General features: G+C 35.1%; 1 protein-coding gene across 1 annotated transcript in view; it reads right to left on the bottom strand.

Annotated features, from left to right (window-relative positions):
- LOC109209976 (auxin efflux carrier component 5-like) overlaps window positions 1–2,569 on the bottom strand; it is a 4,086-nt gene extending 1,517 nt beyond the window's left edge. Inside the window, exons 1-3 of the mRNA XM_019373342.1 lie at window positions 1,813–2,569; window positions 1,263–1,348; window positions 681–838 (exon numbers count right to left, since the gene is read on the bottom strand). Coding sequence (XP_019228887.1) covers window positions 681–838; window positions 1,263–1,348; window positions 1,813–2,504 — 936 coding nt within the window. The 5' untranslated portion in view covers window positions 2,505–2,569. The remainder of the gene's footprint in view (window positions 1–680; window positions 839–1,262; window positions 1,349–1,812) is intronic.
- Window positions 2,570–14,127: the final 11,558 nt, after the last annotated feature.

Here is a 14,127-nt window from a genome sequence, read left to right as displayed (position 1 = left end):
AAAATATTTTTTTATATATTTTTCAGTTTTGGTTTTTTTATTTATCGGTTTAAAGGTTCAAAATTTTACAAGTTTCAAAGTTATGAGTTCGGAGGTTTATGTGTTTGGAAGTTTACGGGTTTAGAAATTATAAAGTTTACGGGTTAGAAATTCCGCGGTTTCCAAAGTTTAGCGGTTTGAAAGTTTATGAAAAATGTGGGTTCGAATGGTTGTTGGTTTGAAAGTTTATGGTTTCATGTTTATTATATCAAAAATTATTTATGAATACTCTTAAGAAGTCATTTTCCTTAATTTACGTACCAAACACTGGAAAATGAATAAGATTACTACTTGTTTTTCAAAAAATATTTTCTTGGAAAACATTTTCCGTTATACCAAACACACCCTTAGTGTTTACTTTTTCTAGTTGATATAAATAGATTATATACTAATTACTTACGATTACACATATTTTAATACACTTGAATTACACATATTTAACACTCATTTAACCGGTTTGGTGGATCACTATTTAGGTTAATTTTTCTTTTACAAAAAACACATTGAAATCCTAAAAAGTTGAACCCCCCCCCCCCCCCCACAAGAAAAAAAAGGAGTGCAACGTAATAAATAAATAAACAAATGGAAAACAGTAAAAGTTTGTCAAAAGAATGATACACTCCAATAAAAGGTATATATACCTGAATTATGGCAACACGTAAGACATCCCCATGCAAACCAATAAGAATAGAAGCAATAGCCATAGCTGCTGGTCCAGCTATGAACCTCAACACCATTCCAAACACTGTCAGACTTGCACCACATGCTATCACTTTCTCTTGTAATGCCATAAACATCCCTGCACTCATTTAAACAAACCATATTTCAACTAAATGTTTGATTTTATATTATGGTATTGTAATTAGAGTTTATTCGCCATCATATTTCTTTCTAAACTGCTATAATTTTTGTTTTCCCTGAGTTGAGGGTCTATCAGAAACAGTCTCTCTATCTGTACAAGATAGGTGTAAGATCTGTGTACATACTATCCTTCTCAGACCTCATTTATAGAATTACACAAGATATATTAATGTTGCTGTAATTAGAGTTTATTTTTCTATATACTGTAATGTAAGAAACATCTACATAATCAAATATCTTATAAGATATAAGTACAAGTAAATTTTTACAATAAATATTACTGTAATTAATTGGCTGGTAACACTAAATCCCTGTAAGAATTAATAAAATGTTATGAATGCACAAATTAAATATTCCCTTACCCATGCTAAACATGGCAGTGCCTGTGCCAGCCCTTGACATTATCAGAATAGAGCCTTCCATGATGCTTGGCATTTGAAAGTGCCACCTAATTAATCAAATTAAAATCAACCAAATTAAGATATTAAATAAGCCAATTCTCAAACTATATGAGCAAAACCAAAATCTTGACTTAGCTCAATGTTATTTAGCTTTATATATATATCATTTATCTAACTGATATATTGCCTTTTCATCTAATTATACAAAAGGTAATTACAGATAAATCTATATAATAATCATTTATCAATATCTGATAAATTAAATTGATAGAATTTAACTTGTATATATTGACTGTGTAAAGAAATATTATACTATTAGTGTATTTAAACTTGTTATAGCAGGTACGCTATATTACCTTTTAGGTTATTGATTTCATTTTTTTTTTTTACGAATGGTTACTTATGGTTATCTTCGAGTAATGTAATAGTATAAAAGTTTTTTTTGAAATACTATTAGTGTATTAAATTTAAGTTCAAAATTTGCATATTAGTTAAAAGGTACTGTACAAACCTGTTCGATATAAGTGCCCAAGTCAGGCCAAAGATACAAGCATATGAATTAGGATTGGTAGCAAGTTTCAACCACACTGTCTTTGTCAAACACCAAAATGAAGGCCTTGTGATGCTTGTCACCACCTTTCTATTATTTCCTTCCAAATCTTTCCCATTTTCTGATACAATATTATTATTATTCATGTCTCCAACAGCAGAATCTAAGCTGAAATCACTCCTTGTTCTCCTCACCTCCAACACAAACAATAGAACAGTTAGCCACACAATTGCTTGTGTAACTGAAGACTGTACAACTAAATGTACAGCTTCCTCACCATACATGGCTTTCATAAGAGGTACTCCTACCACGAGCGAATTAGTAAGTGCGGACAAAGAAAAACTCGTTATAGACCAACGATAACTCCCTTTGCTACTACACTTTGCCCAAAACCCTAGCACCGCGACTATGATCGCCTTTGAGATGGCATCAGCTCCAAGGAACTTGTAATTCATATCGAAAGGATCAACGTGAGCTGTGAATTCGAAGGTGAAAAGTGGGAGAGTGAAATAACAAACGAGTTGATTGATGGCATCGCATTGATCCGTTGTGAAAATTCGCCACCATTTTACTGAGGCATAGCCTAAAATTAGGGCAACATAAAGTGGTGCCATTGCTACCACAACTTTGTAAACATCTTCCCACCCTATCATTTTCAAATAATCAAGAAAATAGATATTGAGAAGAGTATCTAGGTCTAATTTTTTGGATGAATGAAATAAAGTGTTAGGCAGGGTATTTATATGCATAGAACAAAGGAATACGTTGATTGATTGATCATGCATAATTTTGCATGTTGGGAAGTGTATAGGATTCTCTGTATTAAATACCCTAAAAGGTGACATTTTTTTTAATGGTGATTGAATGAAAGGTCATGTAATTTTCACCATGCATTGTGTTCTTTTTGTCTTTGCGTTAGCGATCTAAAGAATATGGAATATAATGCGATCCAGCAGTTAATTCCATCCACCTTTAATTTTCAGATTGGGTTTTGGTGTTTTGTCTATATGCATCTATGTGTGTATGCGTACTTTTCTTTATTTTATTTTAAAATTCTTCTTTCTGTTACCTTTTATGTAGACTTATTTTCTCCGTGTAACATATAGGTCACGATTTCGAGTTTTTGTATAGGGATTTTTACCTAGTTATACTATAATAAAAACCTATTTACCACATTTATTTAGGTTCCTTATTAATTACTTTGTATAGCTATATTTACTAGTTCTATACAAAATCATAAAAAAGAAGAAATTCAAGATCCCTTAAATCTAGCCTATCAGTTACATCACCCAACCATCATTTCCTATAATTCCCCATACATTTAAGATTCTTTCCTTTTACAAAAGATTACAAAAACATCTTCTCTCTTTCTTAACAATTATCCAAAATTATTCTTACCCACAGTAAGAAATTTCGTTTACCCACTTTTATCCAATTACTTACCCAAAATCTTGCTTACCCATTGTTACCCTCCCCCCCCCCCTCCCCGCCCACCCAAAACTACAGATTTTTTTGCTTTTTCAAAGCTTTTGAAATTCAATTTCTCTCTTTCTTGCTAATCACCCAAAATCTCTATTTTTTTTATTGATATAATGCAGACGAAATTCGAAAATATTGCTCTAGAATCAAGTTGTGGGTAAGTTTTGAATCTTGTTTTCTTTCTTTCTAAATTCTTTATTGTATGTGACTTGTATATGATATATCAATACCCAAAATAATACTCGGTACAATACCAATACAATTATATCAAATTTTTTTGTGTAGAATTGTGATTGAAACTTGAAGAAAATGAAGATCATAATTGTGTCATAATTTTTCATAAATATATCGTGATTGTATTATAATTGTATATGTATCATAATTGTTGCACGAATTGTATTACAAATGTATGATTATTGTATATTCATTGTATGTTGTTACGAGCAGTTGTGCGTTCATGACGAATTTCACAGTTTGTATCACAAGTATGATAATTGTATATNTGGTAGTACAAATGTATGATTATTGTATATTCATTGTATGTTGTTACGAGCAGTTGTGCGTTCATGACGAATTTCACAGTTTGTATCACAAGTATGATAATTGTATATTAACTTATTAGTATTGTACCAGGTATTTATTTTGGGTATTAATATACCAGATACAAGTTAGATACAATTGTGATACAAGTATGATACATTTATGTTTTAAGCATTTATGTATCTGATACAATTATGATACAGTTATCCTACAATTATCATAAAATTTCAAAATATTTTTTAATAATATAAAGTTATCGGTAATGGTGGGAAGAGAGAAGATGAAGATTTTGGGCGTAGATTAAGGGTTTTGGTGTAAAAGAAAAGGAGAGAGAAGAGGAGAGGGGAAAAAAGGAAAGGATATAATTGAATCCCTTAATTGAAGGCACTAATAATGGAGTGGTAGTCTTTTAAGAAGCAATATATATAGTTTGTAAGAAAAATCTAGATACTTATTAAAAACTTCAAAACATAGAGAACATAGGTAAATAAGTTTCTAATATATTATAGCTAGGTAAAAATCCCTTTAGTATAGTTGCATTAGGGCCCCTTGGGGTGCGGCCCATTTTCAAACTTTACGTGAACACAGAATACTTCGTGTACCGGATTGCCGTTTTATTTTCTCAATTCAAAATGCATAAACATCTAATAATTAAGGAGTAATAGATAAGTTAATTTTTTCATGGAAGAAATCATAAGAGACTTATATAGCCTCTTTGACCGAGCTTCTCCAAAGCCAAAAGTATTTTTTTTAAATGTATTTTTTCAAAGTTGAAGTGTTTGACCAAGCTTTAGAAGGAAAAAAAATGTGTTTTTGAGTAGAAGCAGAATCAATTTTGGAAAAGTAGAAAAAAAATATATTCGATCTCTCCAAAAATACTTTTTTGAAAATCACTTTTGAGAAAAGAAAAAAACACATAGAAACACATTTTAAAAGCTTGAACACTAATTGCTGCTCAAAAGTGCTTTTCAAATTAATTAGCCAAACACAAATTATTTTTTACCAAAAGTACTCAGGCTATTATTAGATAGAGATAAATCCAATTAAGCTCCAAAACATGGGCCAGCAACTCGGAGCAACATTTTAGCTATACCCTCTCTTAATTTCACAGTGTTTACATTCGTAATTAGTAGTAGTATTTAATTAGGGTATTCCAATTAAGAATACAAATGAAGCGCAGAGTGTAAATTTGCTCTTTGGTGAAACATCAACAAATGGAATAATTTGGTGATATCATATTTGAGCCTGTTGTTGGATGAATGAGGTCTTGAAATTATTGCTTTGCTAAGAGCCTGTTGTCTGATTCTTCTTGCGTTTTAAATGGTTGGCCAAGTAATGGTACACGTAACATATTCAATATCAACGGAATATAGGAATGACTTAGCTTGTTGACAATCAACTCATACTCCAAGTTTCAAGTTTATATTATTTGACATAGGCATAAAAAAAATGGAGAAAAAGTAATTAAAAAATTAATTACATATGAAACGCTTAGTTGATGAGGGAACTATTCTCGTGGAAAGATAATACGTGGAGTTTTCTTTTATTTGTTACTACCGCTCCCTTATATTTGGGGATCATGACATCAACCGATTTTAGGTAAGAGACACCTCTTGATTGTTCATTGTAAAAAGTGGAGTAGTTGATTTGAGAAATCACAGTTTATTCCTTTATTTATGATACGGAAGATATAATATCAACAATTTCTTTTCCTTAGACTAACGTAATGTTCTTCCGCAGTATGGCCATTATTTTATAAGCTTAACTTATAGTATGTATTAATAGTGTAAAAATTTATTATAGTCCAATTACTATTTGTAATGATAATTAGTAGTATCTGATTAGTACCTTTGCATTCTGTGGTTGCAAAGGTTTAGTTTTTACCGGACACTACTCTTCCCTTGCTCCTTCTGTTAGGATCGAAATAATTAATCAGGTATCATGCGAAAGCTAGCTGTTGGATTTATTTTCTATTTGGGCCGCGGGTCGCTCCATGTGGGCTGACCCGACCCATTTATGAATAGATAAGAATAAATAACCTCTTATGAGAAGTTATTTCAAACGTTTAGTTTTGTGGCAGCATATTCTACACGGTTATTTTTTTTCTTCTGGGAGGGAATAATTTTTTCTTCAAGAACTGCTTTTTTCCTTAACCCTAAATAAAAGGGAACATACGTACTCTTCAGAGAGACACCAGAAGAAGAAGAAAAATACAGAGAACTAATCTCCTTTTTCTCACAAGAAATACACAGAGGACACTTAGTTTGTAAAGAGTATTTCATTTCCAAGAGAGACGAAATCGAACTTGAGCAATTGATCAAACCAGGTTCTTCAAGACTTCCGCTACTGTTAACAGGTACACAATTAGATATCCCTGTTACTACTTAATCTTCATTGGTATCAAAGCATGGTTGTATCCGTACTTCGTGTTCTCCGCTGCAATTTTTATCCTTATAAAGAAAAGTTTGCATTCTATCTTTGCTTGAGGAGTCTGTGGCCATCAAGAGTGATAAAAGTACACTCGAATCTCCTTCAGTTCGTCAATAATAGTGATGATAACTAGTGATCATATTTTAAAGCTTTAAGTACCTTATAATACTTTGAATTACACTTAGGCTGTCAATTTGATGGTTTGCTGATTAACAACGTACAATTGTTGAAGCATCAACGAATTGACCAACCAGTAACCATTAAATGACTACTTCTGGACATCAATCAAATTGCTGGAAAAACCATGAAAAGAACAACCTGCTTGCTTGTTTGTGTGTGTTGCTAACAAAGGTTTCAAAATAAAGAAATAAAAAAATATTGAACTGAAAATATGTGGGATCTCTGTGTCTTGATAGCTATGATATCTTTGGCATGTGTAAAGATTTTTCTTTGCCACTTGGATGACATTATGTATTTGCTTATTTGCCAAAGTTAAATGGGTCCCGTAAGGCACTATGAAAATAGTTTCCATGGTAATTATGATTTCTACAGTATTCCATTCCTTATCTTGTATTGAAAAAAATTGGGTTTACATATTAAAGAGGTATGAAGATGACGTGTCGTGACACATAGACTGGTCAAAGAATTACAACTGGTAAGGAGGCACGAGTTGCAATAGATACGAGCAGAGAGCAAAAGAAGAGGCACGAGCGGTTATTCAAAAAGAGGCAACGCTCGTACCTGTTCAAATCATTTAAGCCCAAGAGTCAAAGAGAATGAATCTGACAGCACACGAGAGTCCAGATACAGTATTTAATGAGCATTAAATACCAAAAACGTTAGAGAATCTGTATTAAATATAATGATTATGTAACGTAGCATTTAATGTCTTTAATGTCTTTAATTGCCCATAATAGCCTTATTATGACACAGGCAAAACGCATATCTCCAAGGTACCTATAAAAGGGAGATAACTGATCAATTGTAAGGACACGAAACACTATCTGAATATACTTTGATTTACTTGTTTCTCTTGATTACATTCTTGCTATCCAAATTGCTTTCTTTTATACATTTTTTTGATTATCAGTAACCCGTGTTCTTCTAAATTATAAGCTTTAATCGAAATTCCATTTTTTTGGTTAAACAAATTGGTTCCGTTGCCGGAAATCTGATAATCTATTTTTTTCAACCTTGTCTATTTCGTTACATCAACGATCATGTCAAATGTTAACGATAACACCCAGGGAAACCAAGGAAACCATCAACTCCAAGGGGACCCACAAGATGTTCACACTCCGATTGCTTCTCCACAAAGCTCGCCTCGGCGGTCTCGAGAAGGAACTCCTGATGGATCTTATTCAAATACAAATACTCAATTTAACAACGATGAAGCTATCAAAGAAGCCTTGCAGAAGTTGATCGCCCAACAGGTCAATAAAGCTCTTGAAGCTTTTGCCAGCCAATTACCCGCTGCACCATCAACACCGGTTCTAAATACCAACACTTTGGAAAACCCTCGTTCTGGGCTTGTTAATTCTGGCAGTGGTGGAATCCCCGGTGAATCACAAGAGGGAGAACCAGGTAACATAATTAATTCCGATTTACAAAGTTTAGTTCTAACATTGCAGAAACAATTTAAGGAGCAAAGTGACCGCATAGAGCAAATACCTGGGGTGCCTCCCGTGATCAAAGGGATAGATGTGGATAAATATTCGCAACAACCCTGGAAGCCAAGTGTTGCTCCCCTCCCAATTCCAAAGAAATTTAAAATGCCTGAAATTCCAAAATATGATGGAACAACTGATCGACGAGACCACGTGACTGCATTCACAACAGGCGTCAAAGGCAATAACTTGACCAAACAGGAGATTGAATCTGTATTAGTCGAGAAATTCAGTGAAACACTCACTAAGGATGCATTAACATGGTATTCTCTTTTATCCGAAAATTCTATAAATTCTTTTGCTGAGCTTGCAGATTCTTTTGTCAAAGCACACTCGGGAGCTCAGAAAGTTGAAAAAAGAATGGAGGATATTTTTAAAATCAAGTAAGGGGATTCAGAATTGTTCAGAGAGTTTGCAGACAGATTCCAATGGGAAAGAATGACGTTACCACGCGTACCTGACAATTGGGCAGCTATAGCATTCACAAGTAACTTGAATGAAAAAAGCTCAAAAGCTACGAGGCGACTCAAGGAGAGCCTTCGTGAATTCCCAGCAACGACATGGAATGACGTTTATAACAAGTATAGCACAAAGCTGAGGATTGAAGAAGATACTATTTCACGACATCAAAAAGAAGAAAAGGTAAGTTCGAGACGGGCACAAACCGAAAAAAGGTCCGGTAAAAACAGGTACGAGCCATACATGGGACCTGCGGGAAAAGACTCACGATCAAAGCAGGATAATCAGAGGTACGATCACAGATCGAGGAATAGAGAGTCGGGTTCGTCTTCAAGATTTGGGAATGATCGAAGCACACGTGAGTCACGAGATGATGATAGAAACTTAAAGGCGAGGTTTGGTGGTTATAATTTCAATGTGAGCACTTCCGAACTCGAGGCTGTCTTGAGAAGCATGGGAGATAAGGTACGATGGCCAAAGGAGATGAGATCGAATCCAAACAGGCGAAACCCTGATCATTGGTGCGAATTTCATAATGATCATGGGCATAAAACGGCAGACTGTAGGTTCTTGCAAGGTGAAGTCGATCATTTATTAAAGCAGGGGTATCTCACCGAGTTGTTCAGTGAGAAAGGTAAACAAGCTTACATGAAAAACAGACAGGAGCCACCTAAACCACCTTCTCAGAATCGTCAACATTATAAGCGGGGGTGAAGATGTCAATGGCGTATCGTACACCGCAGCTAATAAAATTTCCAAAGTTACAATTACTCAAGGAAAACGGGTACGGCATGTCTTAGAGGAAGACACCATTACATTTGACGATGCGGATGCGGATGGCGTATTAACCCCTCACAACGACGCTCTGGTAATATCTTTACTTATACATGACACTAATGGGAAACGAGTTTTGATTGATTCAGGAAGTTGCGTGAACATTATTTTGTTACGAATACTACGCGAGATGCAAGCAGAGGATAAATTGGTACCAAAAGCGCATACTTTGTCAGGATTTAACAATTCTAGTGTTGTGACGAAAGGAGAAGTGATGCTTACTACATTCGCAGAAGGCGTTGTCAAAGATACAAAGTTTCAAGTAGTGGAGATGGAAATAGCTTACAACATAATTCTCGGGAGGCCATGGATCCACGATATGGATGCTGTTCCATCAACCTTGCATCAAGACATTAAATTTCCAGCGCCATGGGGAATATGTCAAATCCGTGGAGACCAACAGACATCCAGGAGCATCAATTCTGTGACAGGTTCAAGTACGAGAAATGAAGAAAAATAGCAATTACAGAATCCAGTTGAGGAAATCATAACATCAACCTCAACTGTACAAGGGCGAACAGATATGGATTCAAGGCCCGATTCCATTCAAGAACCAGAAGTAAATAAAAACATCAAAACAACGATAGAAGAGCAGGAGGCTGTAGTATTGTTTATACACTGGCTAGACAGAAAAGTTTACATATGAGCCAATCTCAGCCAGGATATGAAGCGTAAGTTGATTGAATTTTTAAAAGCTAACGCAGATTGTTTTGCTTGGTCCCATTCTGATATAACAGGTATACCACCGGAGGTAATGACTCACAAGTTAAATGAAGACCCATCTCATCCACCTATCAAACAAAAGAAAAGAAAGCAAGGAACTTTCAAAAATCAGGTGATCCAGGATGAGGTGCAAAAATTATTAAAGAATGGATCTATTCGCGAGGTAAAGTATCCTAATTGGCTAGCCAACACTATTGTGGTACCTAAAAAGAACAGTAAATGGCGAGTTTGTGTAGACTATACAGATCTTAACAAAGCCTTTCTTAAAGATTCTTTCCCATTACCTCATATAGATCAACTAATTGATGCTACTGCAGGGCATGAGTTGTTAAGTTTTTTAGATGCATACTCAGGATACAACCAAATCAAGATGGATCCTGCAGATGAAGAAAAAACTTCATTTATAACAGACAAGGGGACTTAATGTTACAAAGTAATGCCTTTTGGTCTTAAAAATGCAGGTGCAACGTACCAAAGACTGGTAACCAAAATGTTCCAGGAACATTTGGGAAAAACTATGGAAGTCTATATAGATGATATGCTCGTTAAAACTCAGCATTCAGGAGATCATATATCGCATCTGTCTGAAACGTTTAAAATTCTGCGAAAATTTAATATGAAATTGAATCCTGAAAAATGTGCATTCGGTGTTGCATCAGGTAAATTTTTAGGTTTTCTTGTTTCTAATCGTGGTATTGAAGTAAATCCCGCGCAGATTAAGGCCATAGAAGAAATTCCTGACATACTCACAAATAAAAAAGAAGTGCAGAGGCTAACGGGAAGAATTGCAGCCTTGGGGAGATTCATTTCTAAATCATCGGAAAAGTGTTTCAAATTCAGCTCACTCAGAAATTTGAAAACGTATTTATCAAATCCGCCACTGCTTGCAAAACCAAAGATTGGGGAAAAACTGCTCATTTATCTTGCCGTTTCAGAAGTAGCGGTAAGTGCTGTTTTAGTCCGTGAGGACCAAGGTAGGCAATCCCCGATCTATTATGTCAACAAATCTTTATTAGATGCGGAGACGCGGTATCCTCAACTAGAAAAGCTTTCACTTGCATTAATCATGGCATCTAGAAAATTAAGACCTTATTTTCAATGTCATCCTATTGCTGTAGTAACAGTTTATCCATTACGCAGTATTTTACATAAGCATGAGTTATCAGGAAGGTTAGCTAAATGGGCTACAGAGTTAAGCGAATATGATATCACATACCAACGTAGAACTACTATAAAATCTCAAATATTAGCTAATTTCGTAGCTGATTTTAGCCAAGGGATGCAATTAGAAGCAGATAAAGAATTACAGGTGTTCAATGGAGCTAACCAAGGAACTTGGACGTTATTCACTGATGGTTCATCTAATGTAAAATGTGCAGGTTTAGGGATTATTTTGGTACCACCTACGGGTGAAACCATTCGACAAGCTATTAAATGCCATTCTATAACTAACAATGAAGCAGAGTATGAATCTATGGTTGCAGGTTTAGAACTGGCACGAGAACTCAGCATTAATCAAATTATAATCAAAAGCGATTCGCAGCTCGTGGTTAACCAGATGCTGGGGACTTACACAGCCAGGGAAGCACGAATGCAACAATATTTTGAGAAGGTACAGGAGCTGGTAAAGCAATTCCAGACTTGGAAAGTTACGCAAATACCAAGGGATGAAAATGTTGAAGCGGACGCCCTAGCTAATCTCGCGTCTGCGGCAGATGTGGCGAGCGATGCAAATGCTTCTGTTATTCATTTATTTCATTCAGTTCTTGACCCTGATAAGAATGAGGTAAATTTTAATAACTTAACTTGGGATTGGAGAAACGAGATTGTTGCTTTTTTGCAGTATAGTACCGTCCCTGATGATAAGAAAAAAGCTCATGCGCTTCGAAAAAAGGCTGCTCGGTACTGCTTAAAGCAAGGCAATTTATATCGTAAAATGTTTGGTGGTCCCTTATCCAGATGCCTCGGACCTTCTTAAACGGAGTACGTAATGAGAAAAATACACGAGGGGCACTGTGGGAATCACGCCGGAGGAAGATCATTGGTAAGAACCCTAATTAGGGCAGGGTATTATTGGCCTAAATGGAAGAAGAAGCAGAAAGTTTCGTGGCTAAATGTGATAAATGTCAAAGGTACGGTAACAATATGCATAGACCTACGGAATTATTACATCCAGTCATCGCACCGTGGCCATTTATGAAATGGGGAATGGATATCGTGGGTCCATTACCACAAGCAAAAGGACAGGTAAAATTTTTGCTCGTACTCACTGATTATTTTACTAAATGGGTAAAGGCAGGATCATTCAAACAGGTGCGAGAAAAGGAAGTTAAAGATTTCATTTGGCGGAATATCATATGCCGATTTGGTGTACCAAAGGAGATCGTATGTGATAATGGCCCTTAGTTTATAGGAGCTCAAATCACGGAATTTTTTCAAAGTTGGCAGATTAAAAGGATTACGTCTACACCTTATCATCCGGTGGGTAATGGTCAAGCAGAATCAACAAATAAAGTCATTGTTAATAATTTAAAGAAGCGTTTAGAAGAATCAAAAGGAAATTGGCCAGAAGTGCTACCTGGTGTTTTATGGGCATATCGCACAACAACAAAAAGAAGTACAGGAGAAACACCATTTTCATTGGTTTATGGAGCAGAAGCTTTAATTCCTGTTGAGACAGGAGAGCCAAGCACAAGGTTTATGCAGGCAACAGAAGAGTCTAATGACGAGGAAATGTGTGTAAATCTTGATTTACTTGAAGGAAGGAGAGAAGCAGCACTAATAAGAATGGCAGCACAGAAGCAGGTCATAGAGCGGTACTGCAATTAGAAAGCACGCCTTAGATTCTTCAAAATTGGGGACTTAGTGCTCAAAAAGGTTTTCCAATCTACGAAGGCAGCTAACGCAGGAAAATTAAGTCCAACATGGGAAGGACCCTATAGAATTCATGATATTGCAGGTAAAGGAGCATATGAATTGGAAACAATGGATGGCAAAATATTACCTTCACATTGGAATGTTGTTCATTTGAAGAGATACTACTTCTAACAAATACCCATGGTCAGGTATCTTTGTTTCAGAATTCTATTTTTGAATTGTTAAAATTTTACTAACGATTTTAGATGATAGGCAAAAAACTAGCCCGTACTAAATGATGAGTCACGACCTGCAAGGCACGTGGAAAACATTAAACTTCCCGGCCTAGGGTTACAAGTATTCTGATAGAAATACAAACGGGTTAAGCAGTCTTCATCTATAATCGCACCTCCGAGTCCCGTGTGTTTTTCCTTTTTCAGGGAAAAGACCGAATGAGAGGAATAATCAAGTGCTCGAGGCTTCATACTTCAACACTCAAACACTTGGGGGACTACATAATATACACATGCATGTGTACAAAGGCAAAGAAGATTGAGAAAAATCAAAGATTAAGCCTGAAAAGTTCACTCATTGAATAAGACAAGTGCAGAAGTCACGAGCTAAGGCCAAAGAAAACCTTATTATAGTTAGGGTAAAGGCTATGTACTGAAACGGGTTATAAATAAAAACCACGTATTTATTTATTTTCTTCTTCTTTAAATCTGTTACAAGAAAATAGTTACGAGAAAGTTATAGATGAAATTCAAATACATGTAAAGTGATTATTCAAAACTAGACAAGGTTCAAATAAAAACTTGTCAAAGTTATTTCAAAGAAACATGTATATTCCTATTTCTTTTATCGTATGTTAACGACCATTATGAAGTTGAGACGTCTTCTTCATTAAGTGTCGAATATAAAAGGGCCCTCTTTTATAAAATTCATGTTTAATTTAGTTATTCATGAATACAATAGAAGCGTTTTCTAAGAATAAAAATGCAGATTATTCTATAAGTCCTTAGAAATAAAGGCAAGAATAAATTAAATAGAAGTTCAAGATAATAACGAGAAAACTTCTAAAATATTAAAAAGCTTAAGACTAAGTAAGAACTTAGTCATAAGAACTGCAAATTGTTTATACATACTGCCCCATAAAAGGTCTGGGGACTTAAGTTTTCAAAAGCAAACCCTCAAATGAAACCAAGGGTTTTAAACATAACCTTCCAAAAAGGTACCTGAAGAAAAAAAAAAAAAGAGAATTCAAACAACTTAAACTTATCACTAGGAA

The sequence above is a fragment of the Nicotiana attenuata genome, unplaced genomic scaffold (genome assembly GCF_001879085.1).
Source record: "Nicotiana attenuata strain UT unplaced genomic scaffold, NIATTr2, whole genome shotgun sequence".
NCBI lineage: Eukaryota > Viridiplantae > Streptophyta > Magnoliopsida > Solanales > Solanaceae > Nicotiana > Nicotiana attenuata.
This window is presented reverse-complemented; position numbering and strand designations above follow the sequence as displayed.